At 44.1% G+C, this 13719-nt stretch overlaps 1 protein-coding gene across 1 annotated transcript in view; it reads right to left on the minus strand.

Moving 5' to 3' along the window:
* PCCB (propionyl-CoA carboxylase subunit beta) overlaps positions 1–13719 on the minus strand; it is a 45508-nt gene that overhangs the window by 21585 nt on the left and 10204 nt on the right. Inside the window, exons 7-9 of the mRNA XM_069727958.1 lie at positions 12374–12482; positions 11955–12075; positions 11229–11310 (exon numbers count right to left, since the gene is read on the minus strand). Of these exons, the coding sequence (XP_069584059.1) occupies positions 11229–11310; positions 11955–12075; positions 12374–12482 (312 nt within the window). The remainder of the gene's footprint in view (positions 1–11228; positions 11311–11954; positions 12076–12373; positions 12483–13719) is intronic.

Below are 13719 nucleotides of genomic sequence, written 5' to 3' on the forward strand. Positions count from 1 at the left end.
TTTTTAACCCTTTACTAGTATTGGATTAATAATGGATAGGTGTCATAATTGACGCCTCTCCATTATTAATTTGGCTTAATGTCACCTTACAATAGCAAGGTGGCATTAACCCTTCATTACCCAATATCCCACCACTACACGGGAATGGGAAGAGAGGGGCCAAGTGCCAGAATAGGCGCATCTTCCAGATGTGCCTTTTCTGGGGTGGCTGGGGGCAGGTGTTTTTAGCCGGGGGGGGGGGCAATAACCATGGACCCTCTCCAGGCTATTAATATCTGCCCTCAGTCACTGGCTTTACTACTGTGGCGGAGAAAATTGTGCGGGAGCCCACGCCAATTTTTTCCGCCATTTAACCCCTTAATTTACTAGTTAGAACGGCCAAATTTTGCATATACACACTACTGACATTAGTAGTGTGGAATATGCAAAAAAAAAATGGTGATATGAGATGGTTTACTGTATGTAAACCAGGTCTCATATCATGTCGGGTTGAGGAAGGAGAAAGCAAAAGCCGGTAATTGAATTACCGGCTTTCTGCTGTATCGCGCTGGATGAAATATTAATATATATACATATATGTGTCTACTGACATATCTATATATATATATCTATATCTATACATATCTATCTATCTATCTATCTATCTATATATATATATATATATATATATCTATATATATCTAGATTTTTTTTTTTTAACACATGGATCCCTTGTATATCCGTATGTCGGTTTTGCAAGCCTGCGATAAAAACACGCAGTACGGATGACATACGGATTACATACGGAGGATGCCATGCGCAAAAAACGCTGAAACACCCTGCCTACGGAGGAGCTACAGACCACTATTTTCGGGACTTTTCAGCGTATTACGGCCGTAATATACGGACCGTATTTTCATACGCTGAGTGTGAAGCCGGCCTAAGGGTATTGGTAGGGATCAGTCCCTGTGTGTCCGCCCCGACGCGCGTTTCGGACCCTCCTTCTTCGGGGGGCCCCATAACCATAGCATCATCTTTTTTTTGTAAAAATGGTTATATGTTTTTGATGATGGGTCTCAATAGTCCTATTTATATCATGCACATGATTGTGTAGAACATTGCACAATGTGCTGTTGTTATTTAAGATTGTACTACCTCTCTCTTCTTGTCCCTCAAGGCTCTGTCTTGGGACCCTTAAACCCCTACTCTTCTCCATGTATGCCTTTGAAAACTCAATGTCCCACAGCTTCTAGTACCAACTACAGGATGGTAGTATAATCAGATCTACCTCTGCTGTCCAGAACCCCGGAGTGTGTTAGTCATATTCTCCTTCTCCTCATAACACTTTCGACAGCTCAATGTGGATAAAGCTGAACTCATCATCTTTGCTTCATCTCACTCAACCCTTACAAGACCTACCACAGTAAGTCTATGTTCACATTGGCGTTCCGCCAATGTGCGTCGCTGTTGCGCTGGCGATGCAGCGGCGACGCGTGCGTTTTTTGTGTGGCGTTTTTCGACACTTGCGTCAAGTTGCATTTTCTGTGCGTCCGATTTTGGTCAAAAAACGACGCACGCGTCGCAAAACGCGCGCGTTTTTCCGTGCGTCGCCGACGCAGGGCGGCGCAACGCTAGTGTGAACGTAGCCTAAATGACTCAGTTGTCCCTTATCACAAGTCCCCTGCCTGCATGTTCCCTTTGTCTCTGCCCTGTCCTTCAAACCATGCGCCCAAGCAATTATGACCTTTTGACACCTTCAACTCAAAAATATTTCCAAAAATTCACCCTTTCCACAATTCTGAATAAAAAAAAGTTAGTACAGCTTCCACGAGGAGACGCCGCATCGGACCCACGGACCTGGAGCGGCCTTACAGTTCACCACTCCGGGCACAGACTGACACAGCAGGCGGTGCAGGGCGAGGTGAGCGGCGGCGATAGGAAGCCCGCGGACCCCCGCTGAGCTGAGGGGGCAGTGAAGGAGGGACCCTCCCGCCCTTGGATTCTCCGCGGCGCCTGCCGAAAGAGCATCGCAGGCGTGCCCAGTTAGAACCCCTGCGGGTGAATCCCAGAGGAGCGCGCGGACCGCGCTCCACCGGCTCCATCAGGCTCTGCAGAAGGCACAGGGAGGCTCGGCGGACAGAGCGCGGTGAGCATCTGCGGGGAGAACGCCGCGGTCGTGCTTGGTCGGAGCCCCTGCGGGTGAGTCCCTGAGGAGTGCGCGGGCTGCGCTCCACTGATCCCCTCAGGCTCTGCGGACAGCACGAGGAGGCTCAGCAGGCGCGGTGTGCACTCACAGAGAGAGCGCCGCAAGCACCCTGGAACTCCTGCTGGGGAAACCCTGAAGTGTGCACCCCACTAAAGAGGAAGACAAGGAAGGTAGGACTGCTATAGGTGGGATAGGAGAATCCCCCCAGGGCGCCCACCATTGTACCGCCAGTGTTGATTGATTTCCCGCCACTGAGAGGGTGGACGCCATTTTGGGGACGGGACTCCTCATAAAGAAGCACCATTTCAGGGCGGACGTGCCCAAGATACCTGGCACCCCTGCATATTGCTTTGCTTGTCATCCTTGCTGCAGAAGCAGTGCAGCCACCCTACCATAGCTCCTTAAAGGGTTGTCATTGTGCTTTATTTACATTATTATCAGAAAAAAGAACTGCAGCACACCGTGTAACAGGCCTATAACTTACTAGCCCAGACCTCTGGTGACACCTAGTGCTGAAATTGTGTATAACAACTAGAGGCTCCTTTTCTTGGTCCAGGACATTGTATATGCCCCACTAACCTCAAGATCATAACTAATGCACCTCGGAGGGGGCTTGCTGATGGGGGGCTTTGTCTGATGTGGCGACCGCTGTGCCCCCATGCTCCCCTGAACACTACCACGGGCAATTAATAGCAGCAGATATATATGGGTAAAAATAAGAAGACTTCTGGGCAACCCACAGGCTTACATAAGGAACCTTCTATAGAGGACATGGATCGATTCTTAAACCAACCACTTCAAACAAGGAACACCAGATCAGCAATGTCGCAAACACCGCACAAAAATAGTTCCTCCTCAAAAGAGCCACAGACCTCACACATCTCTCCTAAAAAAACAACAGACAATAGCGGGGGAGATGTAGACATATCGGAGGACATGAATATAGCTGAACTGAGTAAATACATTAAAGCTCTTCCAACTAAAACGGACCTGGAAAGTTTTGCGTGTAGGCTTGAGAACTCTTACAAAAAGGAGATACATAACTTACAGACAGAATTCACATCGCGTATAGAAGATGTGGAAAAGACACAAGAGGATATTTCACAGGAACTTCAGGCGCACAGGGAAATTTTAATGGACCACACCATGAAACTGGAGGAAATGTCATCTGGCCTTGAGGATCTAGAGAATCGCAATAGGCGTAACAATATCCGTATACGTGGCTTACCAGAATCTGTCAGTCCTCGGGACCTAGACCACACAGTTCAGAGAATATTTCTGGACATTCTCGGCGACCACGAGGACAACACCATCGAGTTCGACAGGATCCATAGATCCCTTGGTCCTAAACCCACGTCTGAGGCGCGCCCTAGAGACGTCATCTGCAGGGTGCATTATTTCAGAATTAAGGAGGCCATCATGATGGCCTCTAGGAAAAAGGGATCCCTCCAGTTTGAAGGCCATCCAATTCTACTCCTATCAGACCTATCCAGGCGCACCCTATTTCTGCGCAAAGCTCTGAAGCCCTTGCTGGAAGTTCTCAAGGAAAGAGATATCCCCTACAGGTGGGGGTTCCCATTCCAACTAACAGCATTCAAAGGCGGCAAAAGTGCATACTTTCGCCGGATTGGGGACCTGGCTAACTTCTTAGGAACATTTGAACTCCCATTAATAGATCTTCCAGATTGGCCTCTGGCCCCGACACTTCCAGATGCTCCTCCGAGGTGGCTCAAGGTTCCCCGTTCCAAGAATCGTCATACCAACGAAGGCTCCTCAGATCCCCCATGAAGTTCTCCTCTCTTCATTTGTTTCATTTTCTTCTTAGTTTTAATTAGTTTCTGCCCATTGTTGCAATATGCCCAGATACTCTGCTGCAGCTGAGTGGTCCCATGATCACTTATTGTCTACATGTTTGCAAATCCTCATTTATGGGACATACCAAGTTCGGGGGGGTTGGGGGGTTCAGTGTCTCCCTTGGCTTCCCTTATCCACCTAAGGTGCACGGGCGAAGGGAGGGGAGGAGACTTCTCCTTCTCCATTCTTTTGCCCTAACTACACAGATGCATAGTCTAACCTGGTGCGTCAACCCTAACGCACCTTCTTTCATGTTTTCCATGTTCTATTATCTCTTCTCTACCCTGTCTTTTTCCCTTCCCTCCTATTGTTCCTTCCCTACTACCCTTGGCTGTCACCGGTTCTGGCGGACGGGGCTCATAGTGTTGCGGGTTGGCGTAGGGATATTTGACAATGGATGATTTTAAATTTTGCTCCTTCAACGTTAAGGGGCTAAATATACCAGAAAAAAGACGTCGGGTCCTATTTGAGAGTCACAAACAGAGGGTCTCTGTGCTACTGCTCCAAGAGACACATTTCAAAACTGGTGTGGTACCACACTGTACCACGAAAAATTATCCCAAATGGTATCATAGCCCAAATCCATTTTCAAAGTCAAAAGGTGTCTCAATAGCCTTCCACAAATCCTTTGTACCTGAGATCTTAGACTCACAAATTGACAAACACGGCAGATATATCTTCCTGCTCATCACATGGGCAGCTCATAAACTTGTAATCGCTAACGTTTATTTTCCAAACCAAGGGCAACAGAAGTTTGGAGCCGATTGCAAAAGACGTCTCGAGGAGTTTGCTGGTTCCTCTCCTGTGATACTTGGGGGCGACTTTAATATTCCTATGAACCCTGCGGTGGATGTCTCTTCGGGTAAGTCCTCATATCCTGCATCTTCTATTAAAAAAATAAGATCCCAGCTGCACAGCATGAGACTGGTAGATATCTGGAGGGTTCTTAATCCAACAACTAAGGACTATAGCTTCTTCTCAAAAATACATAACACTTATAGTAGAATAGACTATTTTTTCGTTTCACATAAGTTACTCGACATGCAGGTAAAGGCGGATGTGGGGTCGATACTGTGGTCAGATCACGCTCCTATTTACCTAACAATCTCACTTCATTCTGCCTCGAGAGCAGGTTTCTCCTGGCGTCTGAATGAAAATCTGTTACAGGATCCCATATGTAAATCCAAGATTGATCAAACAATCACAGATTTCATGACTGATCACGAGGAAGACTCCACGTCCCCCACTGTAAAATGGGAGGCTTTGAAAAGTGTAGTAAGAGGCGTCCTCATCTCTCATGGCGCTAGGTTAAAAAAAGAAAGAGCGGCGGAAATACTTAGCTTAACAGATCAAATCCACCAATTAGAAAACAAACACAAACGAGACCTTGAGGCCAGCACATTTGCTAGGCTCTCCTCGGCCAGACAAAAACTGCTATCTATAATAGACCAAAAATCTAAATGCCTCAGAGAAAGACTCAAGAGCCGCTTCTACCAGCTCGGCAATAAAAGTGGTAGACTCTTGGCCAGAGCCCTCAATCAACGTAATCCCAATACCTACATTCCTTTTATTAAAAACAAAGAGGGGAAGAAAATGTTTAATACCAAAGATATTCTCTCCAACTTTAGCGAATACTACAAATCTCTATATAACATAGCGGGTCACTATAAAGAGGCCCCACTACATTCTCTCCGTAACAAAATCAAATCATATTTACAGGAACATAAACTACCCACTCTGCCTGAAGGTGATCTACTTGATCTTGAAAGGGAATTCTCGGTGGAGGAGGTGTCTGAAACCATTAGCGCCCTGAAACAGGGCAAGAGCCCGGGCCCTGATGGGTACTCAGCAGGCTTCTACAAGTCGTTCAACTCGCTGCTTAGTCCAATATTCCTGAAGGCCTGTAATTTTGTCTCTCTTGGGGGCTCTTTCCCTACACAGGCACTCATCGCTCACATAACAGTTCTCCCTAAGCTGGGCAAGGACCCTTCTACATGCGAAAATTACCGCCCGATCTCTTTAATAAATCTGGATATTAAAATATATGCAAAAATGTTAGCCAATAGATTATGCCCCCTTCTACCAAAACTAATAAACCAAGACCAGGTGGGCTTCGTCCCAGGGCGAGAGGCGAGGGACAACACAATCCGAACCATGTCTCTAATTGACAGAGCGGGCAGGGAGGGGGACCCCCTGTGTATCATGTCAATAGATGCGGAAAAGGCCTTTGACCGGGTCCATTGGGAATTTATTTCCCAGACCCTAGAGGAAATTGGCCTAAAAGAAAACATGCTGCGTAGGATCTCCGCCCTATATTCTTGTCCTAGTGCCCAGGTCAAGGTAAATGGCACATTATCAGAAATGTTCCCGATCAGGAATGGTACAAGGCAGGGGTGCCCTCTCTCTCCCCTCTTATATATCCTAACAATGGAGCATTTAGCTGTGGCCCTGAGAAACAACCCATCAATTAATGGCATAAAATTACGTTCTGAAGAACATAAGCTAGCACTTTTTGCAGATGACATCCTCCTATATATCACGTCCCCCTCTACGAGTCTACCAAATATCATTTCGGAGCTACATAAATTTGGCCACCTAAGTAACTTCAAAATGAATTCCCATAAATCCGAAATCCTAAACATTTCACTCCAACTCCCCTTGGTGGATCAATTAAGGAGGTCCTTCCCATTTAAATGGAACTTTGATTCCCTTACTTATTTAGGTATCAAAATTACAAGCAAAACGTCTAAATTGTTTGAAAGCAACCTTGCGCCAATCCTACAGAAAACAAACTCAGACTTGGAGAAATGGCACAGGCTCCAATTGTCCTGGCTGGGTAGGATCAATGCAGTTAAGATGGACCTTCTGCCTCGTCTCTTATATTTTTTTCAAACAATTCCCCTATACTTGCCAGCTTCCTTCTTTTCCCGCCTCAAACAAATAATTGCCCGTTTTATTTGGTCTCATAATCGGGCACGTATTTCATATACAACATTAAGTAGATCTAAACTGACAGGTGGATTGGGTCTCCCGGATCTCGCGATTTATAGTTATGCATCAATGGGAACCTGTATCCTAGACCTTTATCACAGTAAAAACAACAAAAAGTGGGTAAACCTAGAAAACGATCTTAACGGATGCGACCCTCAAGTTGTTCTTTGGACAGGAGGCAGGGGGCTAGGACCGGGCACTTACATACCTTTCCTCACGCGAAACATATTGCTTCTCATTAAAAACCGAAACAAAGACCTTCAGATCACAACTCTCCCGGGCCCTTTAATCCCAATTTATGACAACTCTGCTTTTCCAGCGGGGCTGAATAGAGAGACATTTCTAAATAAGAGAAAAGACTCCAAACCCATCATCCATGATTACTTAAAAGAAACTGGGATGAAGTCCCTCCGGGAATTATTCCCGGAGGAAGAATCCCACTCTATTGATTGGTTCTTCTATGAACAACTAAAAAGTTATATCCACTCAATCTCTAAACAAACCAATATCAGCAGGCCGCTAACTCCCTTTGAGATGCTTTGTATATCAGCAAATCCCCCGGATCATACTGTCTCGCTGCTGTATAAAATCTTCCAAGAGGGGAGGGCTCCACTGCAGGGTTGGCCATTGTTTTTCCCGAAATGGGAGGGCGATCTGGGAAGGCCCTTGTCATCTGAAGACAGGGGAAAAATTCTTCTCTTCTCATCCAGATCGTCATTATGCGCGGTATCACAGGAGAGGAGCTATAAAATTCTAGCAAGATGGTATAGATGCCCCTCCATGGTGCATGCGGTGTTCCCCACGACCCCTGACACCTGCTGGAGATGTTTAAAGGAAATAGGCTCTTACATGCATATCTGGTGGGACTGCCCCCCCATAAAGGATTTGTGGTTGGCTGTCTTTGAACTCCATAATAAGCTGTCTATCACACAGATCCAACCTTCAGCAGGTCTAGCATTGCTGTCTCTATGCGACCTATCAATATCCAGGTTCAAGAGGGGTATCCTCAGACACTTTCTTACCGCAGTCAGAAATCTAATCCCTAGGTTTTGGAAACAAGAAAAATTTCCTACCCGTACAGAATTTGTGGCAGAACTTAATAACATCTATAGAATGGAGCAGTTGATAAACCAGTCACCAGGTAACGTAGAAAAAACCTACAACACATGGGCCCCTTGGATCGCTTTTAGGGAAACTCCTGAACTGGATCTCTGGGTTTCCAGAACCCGACACACTGTGTAGCTTATTTTCGTATGCTTCCGGGCCGTTCCTCAGCATGCGTCTTGTCCGCTGGGCTACGGGGGCAGCCGCACTCCTTCCCTGAATTCCCCACCCCCTCATCCACCCCTCTCTTCTTCTTCTTTCTACCCTCTTTTCTTTCCTCTTTCTTACTTTCTATGTATGTCCTCCTCATATCCAGTTTTGATTTTCATATTGTATTTTAAATATCTACAAAGGAATTTAATAATTGTTATCAACTATCCCGGTAATTCTTTATTGTTATTAACCCATAATTTCGGGATAGTCAAGAGCATTATTAATTAGAAAATTATATCGTAAGACATAAATGTAACTATGCTCTTCCTGTTCGATTTAAAATTACTGTCTATCATTGCACAGATTTATCAGTTTGTACTGTTTACCTTTATTCTTTATTGCTGTGACCAATAAAAATGATTTATACAAAAAAAGTTAGTACATTTGCAATAGACTCCTCGTTGGCATCCCATCTAACACTCGAACCCTTCCAAGCTATCCTCAACGCCGCTTCCAATTCCTCAGCAAACAAAAATACATTTCATCAATAGATCATGAAATATTAAGAAGTTCCAAAATGGAATTAAAAAAAAAAAAAAAAGTAATCAGGGGGCCCTTGCTGTATACTGTGTAACTAGCCGTGTCCGACCATGTAGAGATGCTGCAGCTGGTGGTCACACAACTTGCTTAAAGGGACACTGTCACCTGAATTTGGAGGGAACCATCTTCAGCCATGGAGGCGGGGTTTTTGGGGTGTTTGATTCACCCTTTCCTTACCCGCTGGCTGCATGTTGGCTGCAATATTGGATTGAAGTTCATTCCTGTCCTCCATAGTACAAGGTAAGATTGCCTTGTGCAGGCATGTACTACGGAGGACAGAGAATGAACTTCAATCCAATATTGCAGCCAGCATGCAGCCAGCGGGTAAGGAAAGGGTGAATCAAACACCCCAAAAACCCCGCCTCCATGGCTGAAGATTGTTCCCCCCAAATTCAGGTGACAGTGTCCCTTTAACTGTTCACAAAAACAGTACTTTTGACCAGAGGTGCCCAAACTTTTACATGTCACTATACATCACTATTGACAAGAGGAGGAAACATGAGTGAATATACTGATGCCACTTCAGGATTCTTTCAGCTGCTTCTTTGGAAGAGTGAATGCTTCCGTTTCACTGGTCCTGCAAGCTCCTCTAGATAAGTCAGTGACTTGGCAGCTCAGCAGGCCAGACACCTAAACTGAGCACACAGCACATTATTACAGCTGAACCCGAGACGTCACTGAGTCAATGACAACGTTCCTCCTCTCCTAGCTTGTTCTTTTCACCTGCGGACTAAACGAACACACAACTTCACCGGAATATTGAACGTCTCCTTCACTGTAATGATGTGTATGCTCAGTGTAGGTGTCCGATGGGCCATGGATCTTGTACTTCACCATTTTATTTATACAGAGGACCTCACAGGACCAGTGATGGAACAGATGCAGTCTGCTTTGAGTCAAACTTTCCACGATGAGTTTTTGATGCAAAAACTACAGCATCTTACAGTTTAAGCAAAATGGATGGGATTTACAGAAATCTCATATCCATGTGCCAATTTCTCTTGCGGGTTCACTGAGTTTTGTGTGGATTTTCCCCAAAGAATTGCATTAAATGCCAAAAATCTGCAAGTAAAAAACAAAAACAAAAAAAAACATAATCCGCACACTTGAGTGTATCAGAGTTTTATCAAAGCCAAATACCAAAAAATCTAAAAAAACAGAAAAGTAGAGGGAATGTAGTCCGAATAAAACAAAGTAGAGAAATGAGAAAACTCATACAAAGAAGCCGCTGAGAGCAGCCCTGCCCGTGACATCGGTACAGTCACTGCCTCCCCTCGCTATGCGTGTGTGACCATGAGCTGCAGCATCTCTAGATGGTTGGACACGGCTAGTGACACAGTATACAGCAACATTTAGTCTTCATCACAGGTACACCAACATCTCGGAGTAATGAAAATAGATGTTGCTGTGCTGAGAATCTTATAAAGCTTTTGTATACTGTGTCACTAGCTGTGTCCAACAATACATTCTTATGGCCAGGAGCCACTTTACAACACGACCACGCTGGGCCACATGTTGTTAGTGCTACTGTGAGCAGCCTGTATGGCCTGCAGCAACTCTGTACTTGAAAACCGTTGAACACATCATTGGTCAGCAATTGCAAAGGGAGCTGACAGCAGCAGATTTTGATTATTAGTCCAAGGGCAGTCAGACGACCTTTAAAAAGGAACCACTCTCCTGACTCATGCTGCCCAAACCACAGGCGGCATGAATCACAGCCTGGCAGCATGATTGCAGCCAATCAAGTTTTCTCTGAAATACTCTGGCGTGTCAGAGAAAATATACTTTAAATATCCAGCAAAGGACCATAGAGACGAGACCAATCCAGCTTTGCCATCGGCCATCTCTTCCCAGTGCCTGTCTAGACGTTTGCCAGGTCTCTCATGAGGAGTCACGTCTAGCAGTGCTAGGAAGAGCCAGCCGGAAAAGTCTCATCTCCGTCCATGATCATTACCCGGATCCTTAAAGTATGTTTCCTCTGAAATACTGGAGCATTTCAGAGGACAATATACCTGGCTGCAGTTGTGCAGCATGGCTGTGATTCAGGCTGCTCAAGGTTTGGGTAGTGCACAATCAGATGACAGGTTCTCTTTTATAATCTCACTGACAGCAGCCGGGGCCGTAAGTGCTGGGTTTTCTGCACATCACACTCTTACGTCATACTGGATAGATCGAGAGGTTTTGAAAATTTTGTTTCTAATCTTTCATCAGTGGCAGCTCACTGACATGTCTATAACAAAATATTTTTGCCTTCTTGGTGTTGCAGTTTCAATGTCCTGGAGTGTAATATATACCGTATTATTTATTGTTTTAACGAGATTTAAGACACCGGAAACGTTACCGAATGAATGATGTCCAGCATATCATAGGCTTTAGTGGATTCCGTGGGAACGACAGTATCTAATCCAGGGACGAAGCGATCACTGCGACACAAAAAAATAAAAGAAATTAAATTAAAATTGTAACTTGTAAAATGAATAAAACGAGTGAGCTTTGTTGAGCTGCAGAGAACTCTGGATATGTTCTAAGCATTAGGCATCACCATCATAAAAAGTCTATGGTTGCTACGGGGTTAATCATATGTATTTTGTAACACGGACAGATATAATCTAGCTGCACATATACTATACTGCGAGTTTTGCACTAAAAATTGCAGTACAATAGTGGTGTAAGACGCTTCTCAAATCCAACACTGTGGGAACTCCGTCCCCCAGTATGACCCACATGTCAGAATGTGAATTTCATGCATATATTTCCTATTAGGATATACAGTGTGATATGGATCAGGCAGAATATATGGAAGGACTCATATGTCCAAAGCCCTCGTACGAGTGCTGTCGGAGCAGACATGTCAGATTTTGATCCGAGGGTCTGATAAACATTGGTAATACAAATCTATGGGATTGCGAAGGAAAAAATAAAAAAAAAAATAAATCAAAATTGGTCTGTTTTTCTAGTACGTGAGAAATTCGGACGTTTGAAGGAGCGCAAACATATACAGGTTTAGCTTTGAAGCACATGGCCTAGATAGGCAGAAATGGGAATGTGAGATTTTCAGGACACTCACCTCGGGTCGTGGCATTCCCTGATAGGTGCTGGATCCTGGTTGCTCAGTGGGAGGTAGTTAAAAAATTCACGCAGGTTTAATAGAGCATCAACATCATTCTCAAAAGCTCGATGAGCCACCCCTGCAAGGCACAAGTCAGACACGGACTTAGGAGCTAGCCACCGCCATAAAGGCATCACTGGAGAGAGACGGCCTTCTTCCTTCTGGAGGACGGATGGCTTCAATCCTGTTACATTTTCACAAGCCAAAACTCCAGCCTGTGCTTAATGGAAATCAAGGCCAAATCACTTGTGTGCTCCTGAGGTGGCCCTGATGTTACAGCACGGATGCCCAACTACAGACCATGACCCACGGACGCCTCGGTACGGCATCGTTATATCCACACATACAGGGCAGAGAGGAGTAGAAGAGATTATAACCTGACAGTGCAGTGTGGGTTTTGGCTCCTCCAAGGTCTTCTTGTGTCACATCCTCATTGGTGACAGATTTTACGACATCCGGACCAGTAATGAACAAGTAAGACGTGTCCTGGGGAGACAAGAGCAGGGACAGAGACTGATCCATGGGCTTAGCAGAATGACTCCGACATATTAGATAATATATTATACAGGGATATTACAAAGGATGTCCACCTACGAGAAGTCCCCGGGTGCCAGAGACGTCCTGTACTGCCATGATGTTCTGTTCATGAGAAATCATATCGTATATGGCTGCCATTACATCTCCCGCTACTTCCATAAACTCTGCAGACCTGTCGGGTATTGCACCCAAATAGCCTTCACTCCCAAAAGTTCCTTAGTTCTCACAAGAAATTTTGTTTGTTTTTTTCATTAAAAGGTGAAAATGCCTTTTCAAATCTGCCAGAATTGTAGTTCTCCGCAACCTAGAGAACCAGGATTCCAAGTATAAACGAAAAGCTTACTCTGTTCTTGTCTCATACATAACCCCTTAAGTTAAGGACCGGGCGATTTGGTTTTTTTTTATTTCCCTTTTATTCCCAGAGCAATAACCTTTTGGTTGATATATATATATACACATTATCTCAACCAAGAGGCTGAACTCTGGGAATAAAGGGAAATAAAACTATATATATATATCAATATATATATATATATATATATATATATATATATATATATATATATATATATATATATATATATATATATATATATATATATATATATATATATATATATATATATAAAATCATGTGATGTACTGAAAAGAAAGGGAAAAAGAAACCCCAAACAATTGCAGAAGTACACTTTTTTATTTTATTTACAGCGTTGACTTTACAGAGAAACTGTCCTGGCAATGATTCTACAGGTCAGTACGAGTATGCAGATCCAAGACATGTATAGCTTTTGTTTTAAGTGGTGACAAAAAAAAATAAAAAAATTTGTAAAAAAAAAAAATTTGCTTTTGTCAACACTTTCTGAGCCCTGTAACGTTTACAATTTCGGGCTTTGGAGCTGTGTAAAAGCCTGGTTTTTGCACCCTGATGTGTTTATTGATATAATTTTGGAGTAGATATGATTTTTTTTTTGATGGGTCGTACTTTTATGCAGCAATACCAAGCACGTGCAATTTATTTATTCATTTTTAAAGGGGGGAAAAACAGGGGAGCGATTTGAACTTATATATTTTTTATTTTTCAAAAACTTTTACTTTTCACTGTATTGGTTAGTCCTCTCAGGGAACTTAGACTCACGATCATCTGATGGGGGCTCAGCTTGTAGATTCGGTGCCTTTTTAAAGAAAG

This window comes from Ranitomeya imitator, chromosome 5 (assembly GCF_032444005.1).
Source record: "Ranitomeya imitator isolate aRanImi1 chromosome 5, aRanImi1.pri, whole genome shotgun sequence".
In the NCBI taxonomy this organism is placed as follows: Eukaryota; Metazoa; Chordata; class Amphibia; order Anura; family Dendrobatidae; genus Ranitomeya; species Ranitomeya imitator.